The 14,492-nt window shown below is 42.3% G+C and overlaps 1 protein-coding gene across 4 annotated transcripts in view; it reads left to right on the top strand.

Annotated features, from left to right (window-relative positions):
- Positions 1–14,492, top strand: part of fynb (FYN proto-oncogene, Src family tyrosine kinase b) — an 80,512-nt gene that overhangs the window by 52,300 nt on the left and 13,720 nt on the right. For all 4 annotated transcript variants that reach the window (XM_084000576.1, XM_084000578.1, XM_084000577.1 and 1 more), the window contains 4 exons: positions 3,670–3,766; positions 10,127–10,225; positions 12,528–12,631; positions 12,926–13,075. In XM_084000576.1, the coding sequence (XP_083856702.1) occupies positions 3,670–3,766; positions 10,127–10,225; positions 12,528–12,631; positions 12,926–13,075 (450 nt within the window). The remainder of the gene's footprint in view (positions 1–3,669; positions 3,767–10,126; positions 10,226–12,527; positions 12,632–12,925; positions 13,076–14,492) is intronic.

Genomic DNA, 14,492 nt, shown 5'->3' with positions numbered 1-14,492 from the left:
CACAACAGCCTACACACACACCTTCGCAAACATTGTTCAAGCTGTCGAGGACTTCACATGGCACCCAAAAAATCAGCTGACAGTTGTTGCCTCACAGCCTCTGCTGTGGCCCCCCCACCACCCCCCTCCCAACCCCGACCCCTACCCCGCCCCACTCCGGCCCTGTCAGGAACGTCCGGCTGGCATTAGTGGCTTTTGTGCAGGCGGGCTCATTGTTTAGGTAGGGAATATTCCTACTCAGGATATCCTTTATGTCTGACTGAGCCCGGGCTGCCGTGCAGAGGAACTCAGCATTTCCACTCAACTTAGCAGGAGTCCTCTGCCTCAAAGCGTGGATTATTTTTTGCACTGTATAATCCAAATCCACACAGCAGCAGAGAGAGGAGGAGGAGGAGGAGAGAGAGAGGGTTTTAGCTTTTTAATTTTCTACCAGTGGGGACATTTTGGACTTAAGCCACTCTCTTCCCTCTCAAACCCGCTGTTACAACACAGCTGCCTAACAGCCACAATTACCCCTCGACGGTCACATTGCAGAGGAACACATACCTTATTGATTATCAGTTGATGCTCTGCTGATGTCATTTTCCCCAAATGGAAATTCACAGCCGGTCCTTCTCGCCTTATGTAAGTAATTGAGTGGGATCCCAGCGGACGCTCATGGAGTGAATCAACAAAGCAGTTTATACCTAGCGCCCACCTTCGCTGAACTACTGGAACATCTGAGCATCACGCAACCACAGCTGCGATGCATTCAGGGTCTTGTAACTGTCGTGGGGGTTAGAAAACTAAAGCGAAACTCTCACCCCCCTCACCCTCCACCCACCCTCCACCCCTCCTGTTTGCTATCACATGAGCAATAGAAGGTCCTTCCTATCTGCAGCCCCATCAGCCACAGCCTCAATCACCCTCTTCATATCAACATTTCCCAGAAAGCCTCGGCCCCGGCCGCCGAGAGTGTCTGAAGTGAAATGACTTGAATAAATGCAATCAAGAGAGTTTAAGTGGACTTTGAAGAAGTGCCCATTCAACTTCCATTTGTCAAACACTCAGAGGCATGAAACAGCTCCGCAGCTGCCATCACCTCAGACCTGCTTCTGTCTGAGCGCCGCTTTTGTCTCCGCGCTCGTCTTTTGTTCTGAGACGAGGGGAATCAAGTCGGAGCGCCAGCGAGGCAGATGGAACTCCACTTTGTTACAGTTTGCGTTTTATTTTTTTTTAATCATAAATCATTCCCATGGGTCCAAACAACCGTGTGCATTACCAGTGTTTGGTAGGTTGCAGATTAGTCATTTAAATAATGTATTCTACACATCATACACATTTTAGCCATGCAGAATAAATAGACATGTAGAATATATTCAACTACATTTAAGGTCTCACGGCCTCCTTTTCTGTTTTGGCTGCAAGATAAAATGAATGCACCAGACTCAGGACCCGTCACTTTTCAGCTGTAACCCAACAACAAATAGACTATACAATATTGCACGTACATTGAACAGAGAAACATTTTACCCTTTGGGAAAATGAAGATGTGCTTTCTTATATACATACTAAATATGTTACTACTACTTATATACAAATAAAATCTTTAAAAAAAGAGTCGATACAGATATATCCAATAAAAAAAAAAGATGCTGGCATCACATTAGTGTCAGTTCATGCAGCTCAGGTGGTGGATTTGCATCAGGGCCAGCAGAAACACAGCTCTGAATAGTGCACTTGTTGTAAAGCCACTGAAACTGTGTCACAGGGATTTAGCTGATGCACTTATCAGCAGAAACACACAGCAAGTCAACATGTGAAGCGTTGATAGTGGTTAGACCGGCAATTCGATTACAGATTTAACTACTATATAACCCTATAACCCCAATTAAAAGTCTGTCTTTTGGGGAGTGTAGGCTTAACTTTAACTAAAGCAGAATTGAAATCACAACTCCAGAGTTTGTCCCCAGTATTTTATTGTTCTTCTCACTAACTACTTTTATTGATGTTTAACAGTCCGACTTTTTCTCTTATTCACACTATGATCTCTGTTGTTAACCTTCTGCTGTTATCTGGTCTCACGTCTTTACAATGAGCCAAACAGCTAGTGACAAAAGCAGCAAGCAAAAAGCAGTCTGAGCGTTAAGACAGTATTAATGGGAGAGAGAAGAGCTACTGGAGGATATTAAAGTGAACACCACTGTTCTTTTTACCTTCAGTGATGATAGTAAAATTAACAGGATTAGTGAATGCAGGAGAGGGGATAAGAGAAAGTGACTTCAGGTTAAAGAGTTTTTAATTCTCCGAAGGTTATTCTGCTATTTTACCTCAGAAACGCTGATAACAGTGTTTTACAGTGGATAGAGGTCAATATGTAATGTAAATACTGCAAGACAATGGGGATTAGTATGCTTAAAACTGGTTTGTCCTATACACATCATCATCATCTGACCACGACCACCACCAAGACAGCAGCTGTTCTGAAGGACTCTACACAGAGAGACCTCGTGGATCTCACTTCAAAGAGTCATGTGATATCAATATGATGACAACAGTATGGAATTTGCACCATATTCGTCATTGTGGTTTGGCATTTTTGCATTTGCGTATTAGCTTTGACCGATGTTGGCCTGATGATGGCACGTGATGATAATCTGAGGCTCTAGAATTCATTGCCGCATCCCGTGGCAGCTTTGTTAGTTTTGGGGATATTTCATTCACAACCAAATAAGTCAGCCTCTGAGATGTCCATCCTCTGGGAGTCATGAATCCACTGAGTTTCATTTCATTTATTTCCTCTTGACCCCTCCCTGGGGTAGAAGAGACAAAAAAAAGAAACAAAAAACGACAGAAGATCCAGATCAGAGCAGACAGTGGCTAGAAGATACAGTAGCAACATGCAGTTTATATCTTGATAGATCAGGAGAAAATACTTTTTCAAGAGTTGAAACAAATTCAACAAAATCTTTCCATTACAAGTTGATCATCAGCTTTTTGAATTTGTAGTGGATGTTTATAATTTCACTGTCTTAATGAAATATTCTTCTGGCTGCTGGCACCACATCAAAAAATCATCCTCTGGGCACCATGACCAGCTGTGGTCTTCTCTTTATATATGATTTTATAGACATACTTTAAACAAACAGATTTATTTATGTTTATTCCACACACCAAACAAAACAAACTCAACCTCAGTATCTTCATATCTGGTCCACATAAAGGAGATATGTTAATGATAATGTTATAATGATATTGTTATAATATATACCACTAGCCCTTATTTTATCCTTCACCAAATGAAACCATAATATGATCCTTTAGATTGTCACCACTTAGTTGTTGTTATTATTGTCCAACCATACCACAATCATCTAAACACACACACAAACTATCCAGTAGTTGTGAGTAAAGTAAAGATACTGTGATCAAATAGAACTGGGAAAGAAAAATAGAGTAAGACCAGACACTTTTACAGAGCTACAGCTTCACCATGAAGGTAATAATCTCTGTGCCTGGTTGAGAGTTATCTGTTAACTGTAACATTTGGTGAGCAGTCCTTACTGTATGTACTCGGTGCACTGGAGCAGCTTCCAGTTCACCCACCATGAGTCCAGCGTGTGAGTCTCCTCTGCTTCATTTTCATTCACTAATCTGCAGCGTGCTGACTCTGAGTTTTTATCGCTGCAGGAGTCACCCTCTTTGTGGCACTTTACGACTATGAGGCTCGGACGGAGGACGACCTCAGCTTCAGGAAAGGAGAGCGGTTCCAGATTATCAACAGCACGTAAGTATCAACAGCTGCTTGTCGAACCGTTTCAGCTCTTGTGTCACTGTCTTAAAGGAGATGCTGCTGCAGTAGCTGCAGGGAAGGTCACAGACAGAGGTTCGCGTTGTAGCTGCGGCAAAAGTGGCAGCATCCGTATAGGAAATGAAGTGTTACTGTAAGTATCGTAATATGGAGCAGAATGAGTCCACTGGGCCTCACTTTATGGAGCCATAAAGCAGCGAAGGCTTGAATCCGGCGAATATGGTCAAGAAAAGTCAGGATTAGCAGCAGCTTTATATAGGAGTCGGTATTAAAGGCTGCAACACATTTTAAATGAGGGTGAAAGTGGTGGCTTGAGCATGCGATATGACAATCAGTGGTGAACAGTTTATTTAAGGTTTACAGAGGGTGGAGCAGGGATGAGTGGTGTGGTGTTCCTTCAAGACTTCCCTCTGGACTTGGACAGGAAGTGCCCTGTTACACCCACAGTGATGTTACTGTAGCTGGCCTTTCTTCCAGACAATGTATGTGTATGTGTGTGTGCGTGTGTACAATGTGTATGTGTGTGGGTGGATGGGAGGAGAGGCATGATCATCTGCCAGCTCTTTAACCATCTCCGCCTCAGCTTGCGGATGGTTTTCATTTTCTCTCCGTGTGTCATCACGGTGCTGGAGTGAACCTCGGTCGCTGCCGTCTGTCTGCGTGTTTGTCTTTCTGCAGCGGTATGTAGATATTTGTGTCCTGGCCCTGTAAGTCTCGTTTTAGATGGGATTCTTGTAATAAGGCTGTTTCGGCGCATGTGTCTGCAGAGGTACAGCAGGTTTACTGTGACTGCCTTGTTTTATAATCAGGCCACATCTCAGTATGGAGCTGTCACTCCACTGATACGGCTCTGATTTCTGCACAAATTAGATGAGCGCGCAGCATATGGAATATAAAAATATTTTATGGCAGCCCTATTATTAGAGTTGTTCCGATACTAGTGTCAGAAAAGCTTCGGATACTGCCCAAAGTGCTGGATCGAAACTTAATAGTTTCACATCTAGATAAAATGGTAGTTTTCCTGGAAATCTGTTTTTCTTTGCAGCTCTAAAAGAGTTTCACAGACAGTTAAAAAAAAGTCAAATTAGGGATTGAAAGAAAGTTTCCATTTTAACCTGAGGAGTACAACAGGAGCTGCAAACATCTATGTAGTGTAGTGTAATGTATTGGATTGGTAATCAGGTACTGGCCTTTATACAAGTTCAGGTGTTGGAATCAGTACTGGGAATGAAAAGTTGATCTCTGAAATATCTCTTCCTGTTATTATGCCGGATCCTGGATCACTAGATGTGAAACACAGGCCTGGTTTCACTTTGAAGTCACTTATTTTGGTTCTTCAAGAGAAACATTACTGAAACTACTGGAATAGTATTTATATCCATCTGGTTTTCAAAATAATGTCTTATTTTCTTGATAATTTACACCAAAGTACTACATTTAAAAAATATTATTTACGTATGGACCTCTATTTATTTGGTGGTGCTATTGTTGCTGTCAAATTCCTACATTGTTTATTAGCATAAGTCAAAAATACTGTACTATAAAATGCTTCACACATACTGTAACTGTCCCCTGATGAATGGTAAAAAAAAAAAAAAAAGAAAGAAAGAAAAGAAAACTCTCTACTGTATATGGCTGTTTTATCGCCTCAGCCTTTGCTCCAGCAAGGTCAGTCTTCCTCCTCACCACACCCTGTTAGCATCCTGTCTCGGCCGCCGTGTCTCACATTCCTGCACACACCTTGCTCCCCACTGGGCCTCAGCCAGAGCTGGAAGACACCGCCATCAGCTCACACCCCGCTTCACCTCCTCTCTCTCACTCTCTCTCTCTCCACTGTGACTGTCAGACCCACGATAAGAGCAGCATGTTGTTGACCCTTCCTCTCCTCCTCCTCCTCCTCCCTACCTACCTCCCTCTGTCTGGGCTCTTTTACACTGACCCCTGCTGGACAAAACTGGGTTAAGAAGGGAAAAAAAGCCTTAAAAACCTCATCTGCAAGCCAGCCTTGTCAGACCTGGCAGGAAGTGAGTGACAGATGCCCAAACAGGCGGGGGCTCATGTGAAGCAGGGCCACCACAGATCCCAGTGCAGCCTCAGCTGACAGATGGCAATGTTGTCCCTTTTTGTTTTGTGATGGCATCCTCCAGGAAAGGGTCTGTCCATGAATGTTTAGAAGGCGCCGCTGCGTTCGGCTCCGGCTGTTTATAACCCACCACCGTCGGTGTCGGTATGTTTGAGCGTGTGAGATATTCAGACGTGACCAGGAAGCAGCTCCTGTCTTCACCCAACGCTGTATGTAAATGAAATCAGTGTTGTTCTGATTGCACTGCAGGCTATGAATAACACACTGTGGTGTTGTGAATGGTGCTGTGCTGTGGGACTCCTCTCAGTCAACACAGCCCCTGTGTTTTTATTATTCCCTCATCAGCAGTCACCACGTGGAGAGAGGATTTGAATCCATTTGCAGACAGGAGGGAGTCTCTTTGTTTACTTGTGTTGTTTTCTGTCTTTTATTTCTTTTCTTTTTTTTTGTGGCTGAGCTAAGTTGGTTTAATGGGGCTTGTTTCTGGAGACAAAAGAGGCAGTGGGACAGACTGGGGCCCTCCCTGGCCCTGGCTTCATGCACACACACATACCGACACAACTTATATACACAAAAACACACACAGACGACACAAACACATCCTCTCTCTCTTTCTGTTGCATACTTCTCCTTCAGCAGGCAGACTATGGAGCCCTCCCTCCCTCCACTCCTCAGGGATCCTTTGTGAACAAAGGGGAAGCAGGCGTGTGTTTCTGCCTGGGATGTCGTCCCCAGGCGATCCCCTATCATGGCTTTATTCAGCATAAATGAAAGACCAACAACGCCTCTCCTCCTCCCCCTTCGCTACTCACACAAACACACACAGGCACACAGAAGTCTGTCCCTACTGGTGTGTGAAGGATGTGATAGAAGCGAGCACTGGGTGGTACAGAGAGGCTGTCAAAGCAGGGATGGGGATAGGGACGACTTATATGTGTGACTGTGCATTGCAGCTGGTAAAACCAATGGCAGCAACGATACTGATAGGCATGACAGTGGAGGAATGAAGGTAAAACAAAGATGATGGAGATGTACAGATAAATAATGGGAGAGTGTCCCCCAGTATTCAGTCCTTTGGTTGCCCCTTAAAGGGATACTTCACCCAAAATAGAACTTTCGGAGCTATCAAAACGCTTTTGGCGTTCCATAGGGGTCCGGCTGGCAACGGATTTTCATATAATGGCGGCGGATTGTGCTCACTTTTGAATCATCTTGGAGCTACTACTACAACAAGGCTAAAAACAGATATCAACTTTTTCATGTCATGGCTTCAGGACACTTGGGTCAGTACAGATGAGCAGTATGGAGGTGTTTGGATGTTTCATAATGTGTGTTTTGGATGATTCAAAAGTTAACTCTATCCGCTGCCATTATGCACTATGAAAATCCGTTGCCAGCCGGACCCCCCCTGGAACTCCAAAAGCGTTTTGATAACTCCGAAAGTTCTCTGAACCCTTCCTTGGCATGACGGCGAGTAGAAAATTGGTGAATTACTGATTTTGGGTGAAATATCCCTTTAACATGTTCAATTGTTCAAAACAGTTAAATTATTATTCTAAAACAGGCTTTACTATAGTCTTTAGCAGTGATCTGAAAAGGTAGATGTTATAGACTCTGGGCCTGCTGCACACGGCTCAAGAGGGAAGGACGACATCATATGAAGGAGGTTCCCCTTAAAGAGGAACTATGCAAGATGTTTACCTTAATTAAACAGCTTCAGAGTAATTGTGATGGTTAAATTACTTGTGTCTAGCGTCTCTTGGCCGAAAACCAACCTTGTGAGATCAGCACCTCCCAGATCCCAGATCTCGTCTCGCGAGAAACATGGTCTGCTTTACGGCACCATGACACAAACAAGCCTGGTAATCTGTAATGTCTTGTTAATGTTACCCACATCGATAGACATCGCTCTAGGGATTCACCTTCTCGCCGACTTCTTTGAAAACAATGGCCGGTGGGGAGGGAGGAGGGTTAGCTGTGAGTTTTTACGACAGTAAAAATATACACTCTGAAACTGTAGGGGGAGCTGTGTAGAGAAAAAAGCAACCAAAACAGTGAAAGAAGACTGGACTTGCATAGTTCCCCTTTAAATCGGATGTTTATATGTTTCTGTGCTTTTCACAACCCCTTGAATTCAGGTAGTTATCGACAGGAGCAAGTTAAACACATTTGGCTGAAAGTGTTCGGACAGTGATCAGACACTGGGGGCTCAAAGTTAACAACAGTGAGGTGGGTCATAAACAAACATAGCTGGTTTTATGGCTTTTAAAATGAAGATATTTGAATGAGGAGGAGGAGGAGGAGGTGTGAAGGACTGAGGGGAGAGGAAGAGAGAGAAGCGAAATGTGATGGAGAGAGAGAGAGACGGAGGACGAGCAGCTGAGTGTGTGGACTGATGAAAGAGTCTGAGGCGCAGAGGGACAGATGGACCGAAAAAAAGAGCCGGTGGTTAGTGAGGAGGAAGAAGCAGAGAGGACATCAGAGAGAGACACTAATGGCTGCGTGGGCACCCGGGTCTTTAAGGAGCCCCTCCTCCTCTGAACATATTCAAAGCAGCGCGACTGTTATTCATGTGTCACCAGCATCAGTCACAAGCAGCTGCAGATAGAAACAGGAGCGGGAACACCTGAGCTGTTATGTTCTTTAAAAACATTAAGAAAAGAAAAAAGAAACTTGTTCCTGCTTTGTTCCTGTCTGATTAGTCTCATTTCAGTGCGTGAAGCTCTGACCTCACCTGTAGCTTAAGTTTATCTTAACACAGAGACTGGAGGCAGAGTAGACAGATGGTCTGCCAGTTTATAAAACAACAAACAACATTACACCACACTCCACACTGGTATGTTTTCATGTCTCTTCAAATGAACAGTTTAAAACGGTCCCCACAGAATTCCACATTTGGCTTTGTTTCAAGAGAGAGAGAGAGAAAGAGAAAACATCTCTCGAGACGAGTCGGTGCTGCGAGCATGGAGCTGGACTCAGGATGTGGTTAGCTTAGCTGAGCAAAAACACTGGGAACAGGGGGAACAGCTAAAACAGTCCTGAAGCTTCAAGAACAAGAATTTATCTGTCTTCTTCACATTGCTCATTCTCTTGGAGGAGGAGTTTATTAGTCACATATCATTTTTTTCATCTTACTCATCTTACATTCTTCTTTTGCTTGTGTTTCATATGTTTTTTTTTTGTTTTGTTTTTCTTCACTCTTCTTTTTAGTACTTCTATTAGGATATATGCTGACATATTAATTTCCTTCTGGATTAATGAAGTATCTATCTATCTATCTATCTATCTATCTATCTATCTATCTATCTATCTATCTATCTACTTTACTTCAGTGTAGTAGGTAAAATAAATTAGTATTGGAGGATAGAAACTAGATGTGTCCTCCTCATACCAGTTCTTCCTTCCAAATATCAACGTCAGACATTGTGTAGCTTTAGCTCTAAACTGCCAACCCTGTACTATGGATGTTTTATGATTGCTTTTGCTATTGGAGCAAAAACAAGTGGGTTCATTCAGTAGAACTACTGCTGGTGGTTAGCAGCAAGAAGGTTCTGGGTTTGATTCCCGGTTCTGATGCCTTTCTGTGTGGAGTTTGCATGTTCGGGTTCTCGCTTGCTTCCTCCCACTAGGGTGATGGGCGACACTACATTGCCCGTAGTGCTTGAATGTAAGTGTGTGTGTTGTTCATCCCTGTATATGGCCCTGTCACTGTGCCTGTGACTGTGACACTCTCACCCTCTGTAATCAATACATTACATGTAATCAGATCAGTACATAGATTTTTGTACTCATTGATACCTGACCCAGTATTTCAGGTCAGATCAGAGTCATTTCTGATGCATATCACATCAACTTTGTCTGTCATCTCTTTATTTTAGGAGGAGGCAGGCATTATAAATTGTTCTCCTTTTCTTGTCTATTATTCTTTCACATTGTGGTTGATGTTTTATTTTAAACTGAAGCACCTTTCCCAACATGTTTTTTTGCAGTTCCTGATTCGTGTTAACCACCCCCTGAACAGTGTTTACATGTGTTTATAGATTTGGGTGCGTGGCTGCTAAACAAACCCCCAGAGAGCCACGTCACACTCCGTGGTACACACTCACTCAGTCTGACGTGTTTTCCACATGGACAGTGTCAGTGAAACGAGTTGGACTGCAGCTGTAGCTATTTGGATGTGTTGGGAGGCTGGAGAGGACGTCAGCTCGTAGATGAAGTGTAATCACGTGTTTCCCTCCCTCTCTCTATTTCAGTGAAGGCGACTGGTGGGACGCTCGCTCGCTCACCACTGGAGGCAGCGGCTACATTCCCAGTAATTACGTGGCTCCGGTGGACTCCATCCAGGCTGAGGAGTAAGTAGTGTGTGTATGTGTGTGTGTGTGTAAATGCCTCCTCAGAGACCCACGGTACACTGGTCCAGTTCTGGTGACTTTCATCTGGGATGTGTGCACTAAAATAGCTTGAGATTAGTGGACACAGGGCCACAGCCTGACACACACACATGTGTATAGTAAGTTGTTTTTTTTTTGTTTTTTTAAATCACTGTCGTCCCACAAATTCTACTTTCCCTCCAGAGCAAAACTTTTGGTAACACTTTATTTTACACCTATCTCTATAACGCATTATAACCATACAATAATGTATAATGAGTTATAATGCAGTTATAGCACTGTATAACTATAGTTATAAACACTCATAAATGATCATAATGCTTTATAACAACACTATAAAGCATTTCATCATGACTTTAAGGTCAGGTATTATAATACGTTATAGTAACTCACTGACAATGCCCACATCGATAATTTATTATAAATATAGTTAGAATGTGTTATAATTAGCTTATAAACATGTATAACTATCATTATAAACACTCATAAATTATCATAAGGCTTTGTAACAATAAGCATAACACATCATAGAGCATTATAACTCTATTATAATACTTGACCTTATACACCATTATAAAATTATAAGTATGGTTATAATGTGTTATAGGCGTCAAATGAAGTGTTACCAAACTTTTTATACATCTGTGGTTTTAGATGTCAGACCAACTGTGGGCTTCTTTTTTTATCACACATTTACATACATTATGTACTGTATGTGATGGATGGAAAAGAATGAGTAAATAAATAAGTATTTTAATCCCCCTCATCCTGTGGTTTGGTTTTGGGTTTACGGCATCAACTGCTGACACAGACCTGAACCCACCACCCACCTGCCCCCCCACGCTGAGCCCTCAGACTGAATAAGATTTCTGAGGAAACATCGAGCCACGTTATGAGTCCACCGGTGCATGCTGGGATGGAAAACACAGAGGAGGAGTGTGTGTAGCTCTTTATATCAGCACACATCCACACACACACACACACATTTTCAATCCTTTTGAGAAACACTCTTTTCATGCGGTGTTTACTTCCCGTCTCAGTGTTGACCAGTGTCACGAGATAAGGAATAAGCATTGTGGGAGTTTTCTACGGCCTCTCTCTGCTATGAATGAGTATTTTTCCAGTGGTAGAGAATGTGACTAAACAGTAATTCATGAGCAGGTCTACTCTGCTGCATCTGGTTACTGACTGGATGTCTGACAGGCCAGCTGTCAAACATACAGACAAAAAAACAACAACAATAAAACTGAAAAGCTGAACCCCCACCTGCATAAAAGCTGCATTGTTCACAACATCACAGCAAATCAAACTGTGTCCTGGGGGTAGGGTGGATGGGTGGGTGGGGGAGTAAAGACTCCAGGCTCATGGGACAACCACAGTGAGCTCAGTCACATTAGCTGCAGTGACGTTAGTATTTCCAAGCAAAATAGCTAGAATGTGAGCAATTCCTCTGGCTCGTGGATTTCATACACATAGACAGATGTAGTGTATGCAAAAATCATATGGAACCTTTTAAGATTTGGAACTATTTCATATACAGTACATTCATATAATGCAAATGTCAAGCCAATTCAATTAAGTATGTTTGTTATATTTATTTATGTTCATTTATATTATATTATAGACATATTTTACACAAATAAATATATATATCCATCCTAATCCCTGTCAATATAAACCAGTGTGATGAAATTATAAACAGTAAGTTTCAGAGATCTGAGACCAGTTTCATAGAATGTGAATACAGACTTGTTTAAAATGAATGAGATAGATGTTCATGTGTAAGCTCAGCGGTTTAAAATGTATTTTGTGGGTTCAGACTGTTTGTCACTATAAAAAATTATATTTGATGGCATTGTGTTTTGCCATCAGATGTTTTGCTGGACATTTATCTCTGTTTTCTGATATTTATTGAATAACTGAGTAAATAAACTAAAGAAAATAAATCATTTGGAAAAAACAAAAGAATAAATAAATCATTTGTTTCAGCCCTGATTGTAACATTGCTTTTATATTTGTTCATATGTTGTAAGTGTTTTTCATGAGGAGAGTGGTGTCACAGGGAACCGGCAAATGTTTAACTCTGCAGAACTCCACTAAAGTTACTGTCCTCCTGTGTTTTCTATTAAGGATGTTTTCACAGTGTGAAGCCGGTGTCAAACAGTTAATTGCTCTTTAGAGCCAAAATAAGGTGGTCACAGCGCTGCATCATGCTCTATGACATGTGCTGTTTGAGTGACCATGTTTTGTCCTGTGTTTACAGCTGGTACTTTGGTAAACTGGGCCGTAAAGATGCAGAGAGGCAGCTGCTGTCCACCGGCAACCCACGAGGCACCTATCTCATCCGGGAGAGTGAAACCACCAAGGGTAAATGCACACAAGCAGACTCACACCAGCAACTTCTGTGTCCAGTGTGTGTGTGTCCATGTGTGTGCATGTGTTAATTTATAACCTGCTGCTCTGTGTCAGTCATTTCTCTTTCACAATTGACCTATGAATTGTTTCCATAGCAGCAGATCAGATTCGTTATGTTTCTGATATGACCTGATTTGAACCTGACTGAAGTCCAAGTTTAACCTCAGGCCGAAACCTGACTGATACATCTCTAGTTTTATGTAAACCAGTTTTATCACACCCTAACCTCTGACCTGTGTCCCACAGGTGCCTTCTCCTTGTCCATACGAGACTGGGACGATGTGAAAGGTGACCACGTCAAACATTATAAGATCCGTAAGCTGGACAGCGGCGGATATTACATCACCACCAGAGCTCAGTTTGACACGTTGCAGCAGCTCGTTCAGCACTACTCAGGTACGAGAAAGGAAGCTTTGCACTCACATTTACTCTGCATCTGTACGTAGAGGATCTTTCTGACAAACTCTGGGACATTCAGGTTCACTTAAGGGCACAGCCTGGTTTATTTTAAGAGCCGTTCTGGAGGAAAAAGTAGAAAGATAGAATATGTAAATACAGGACCAACTTAAAAGTGCATTAGGGAGGTTCACACTTCAATGACCTAGAACATTAGAAAGTTTAATTACCCCAAAGTAAGGTGACACCTGAGATGGAGTATTAGGGCCACAGTGATGGAAAAAAAATATATGGAATATCATGAATAAAGTTGCAGTATTACAAGACCAGAGACGAGAGGTTATTTTTTACAAGAATAAAGTTATAACATAATGAGAATAAAGTGGTTATTTTAGGTTGTGAGTGGATTCAGAGGTGAAATATCAGAAGCTTTAAAATAAGGAATGTAGAGAAGTTCTACTAGCTTAGGTTTCACTAATAATGAGATTCTTCATCATCATCATCATCATCATCAGGACAGTGAAAAGTCTATTCCGTTGTTAGACAAAAACCTCTCACCTGGTTTATTGGCTGCTGGAAAATTCCTAAATACGTTTTTTACATTTTTAATCACAATATTTCAAAGTTATTGTTGCAATATCACAACTTTTCTCCTAAAATATTATAATTTATTCTTGTAATTTCTGATATCTTCTTTTTTTTCCTCAAAGTGGCCCTAATGCTTCTTCATAGACATCACATTTGTGAAATTTAATCAGTTTTTTTTATTATTATTAACCTGAGAACCGACAGGCTGCCACTGTGTGGTCTGGCTGCAATATTTCCCTCAGTAGAAGCCGTGCAGTACAGCACATGAAGGACGCGTGGAGGCCCACTCTCCATTAGAAAGGGAAACGGACAGATGTTGCCATAGAGAGATTTGTTATGGTGGAAGACTGAGCGTCAGTGCTGTTGCCTCGTTTGCACAGGCTCAAATAGCAACGTTAAAGTCTCCTCTTCTGTCCAATGTCCATTTCCTTCAATTGATCCAGAGCACATTACGCAGACACTGTTACACTGTGTAATTGCATTTTGTCTGCCAGCACATTTTCACATAGAGGAATAAAAAAACTGACCACGGGACACAGCTAGACAGGAAGGAAAGCTCTTGTGCTGCTGCTACATTCACACGCTTATGTTCATATACACTTCAGTATATAGATCAACAGTCGTTTTCATGCAGCTAACAAAAGCATGACGTGATAGTGAGTGTGGGAAAGCAGTTTGTTCGTCCTTTTCTAAAGCACAGGGGTTAGCGTTAGTGCACCAGTGTCAGTTTGCGTCAATATGAGCTCATCCAGGTCTGTGTTTTCAGCCTGTCCCTCCTGGCCGTGTGCTCTCAGGAGACAGCCTCTGCATCTGTGCTGCTGAGCTGACA

The sequence above is a fragment of the Trachurus trachurus genome (genome assembly GCF_905171665.1).
Source record: "Trachurus trachurus genome assembly, chromosome: 24".
NCBI classification, from domain to species: domain Eukaryota; kingdom Metazoa; phylum Chordata; class Actinopteri; order Carangiformes; family Carangidae; genus Trachurus; species Trachurus trachurus.
The sequence above is the reverse complement of the archived record's forward strand: the minus strand, read 5'-3'. Positions and strand labels throughout refer to the sequence as shown.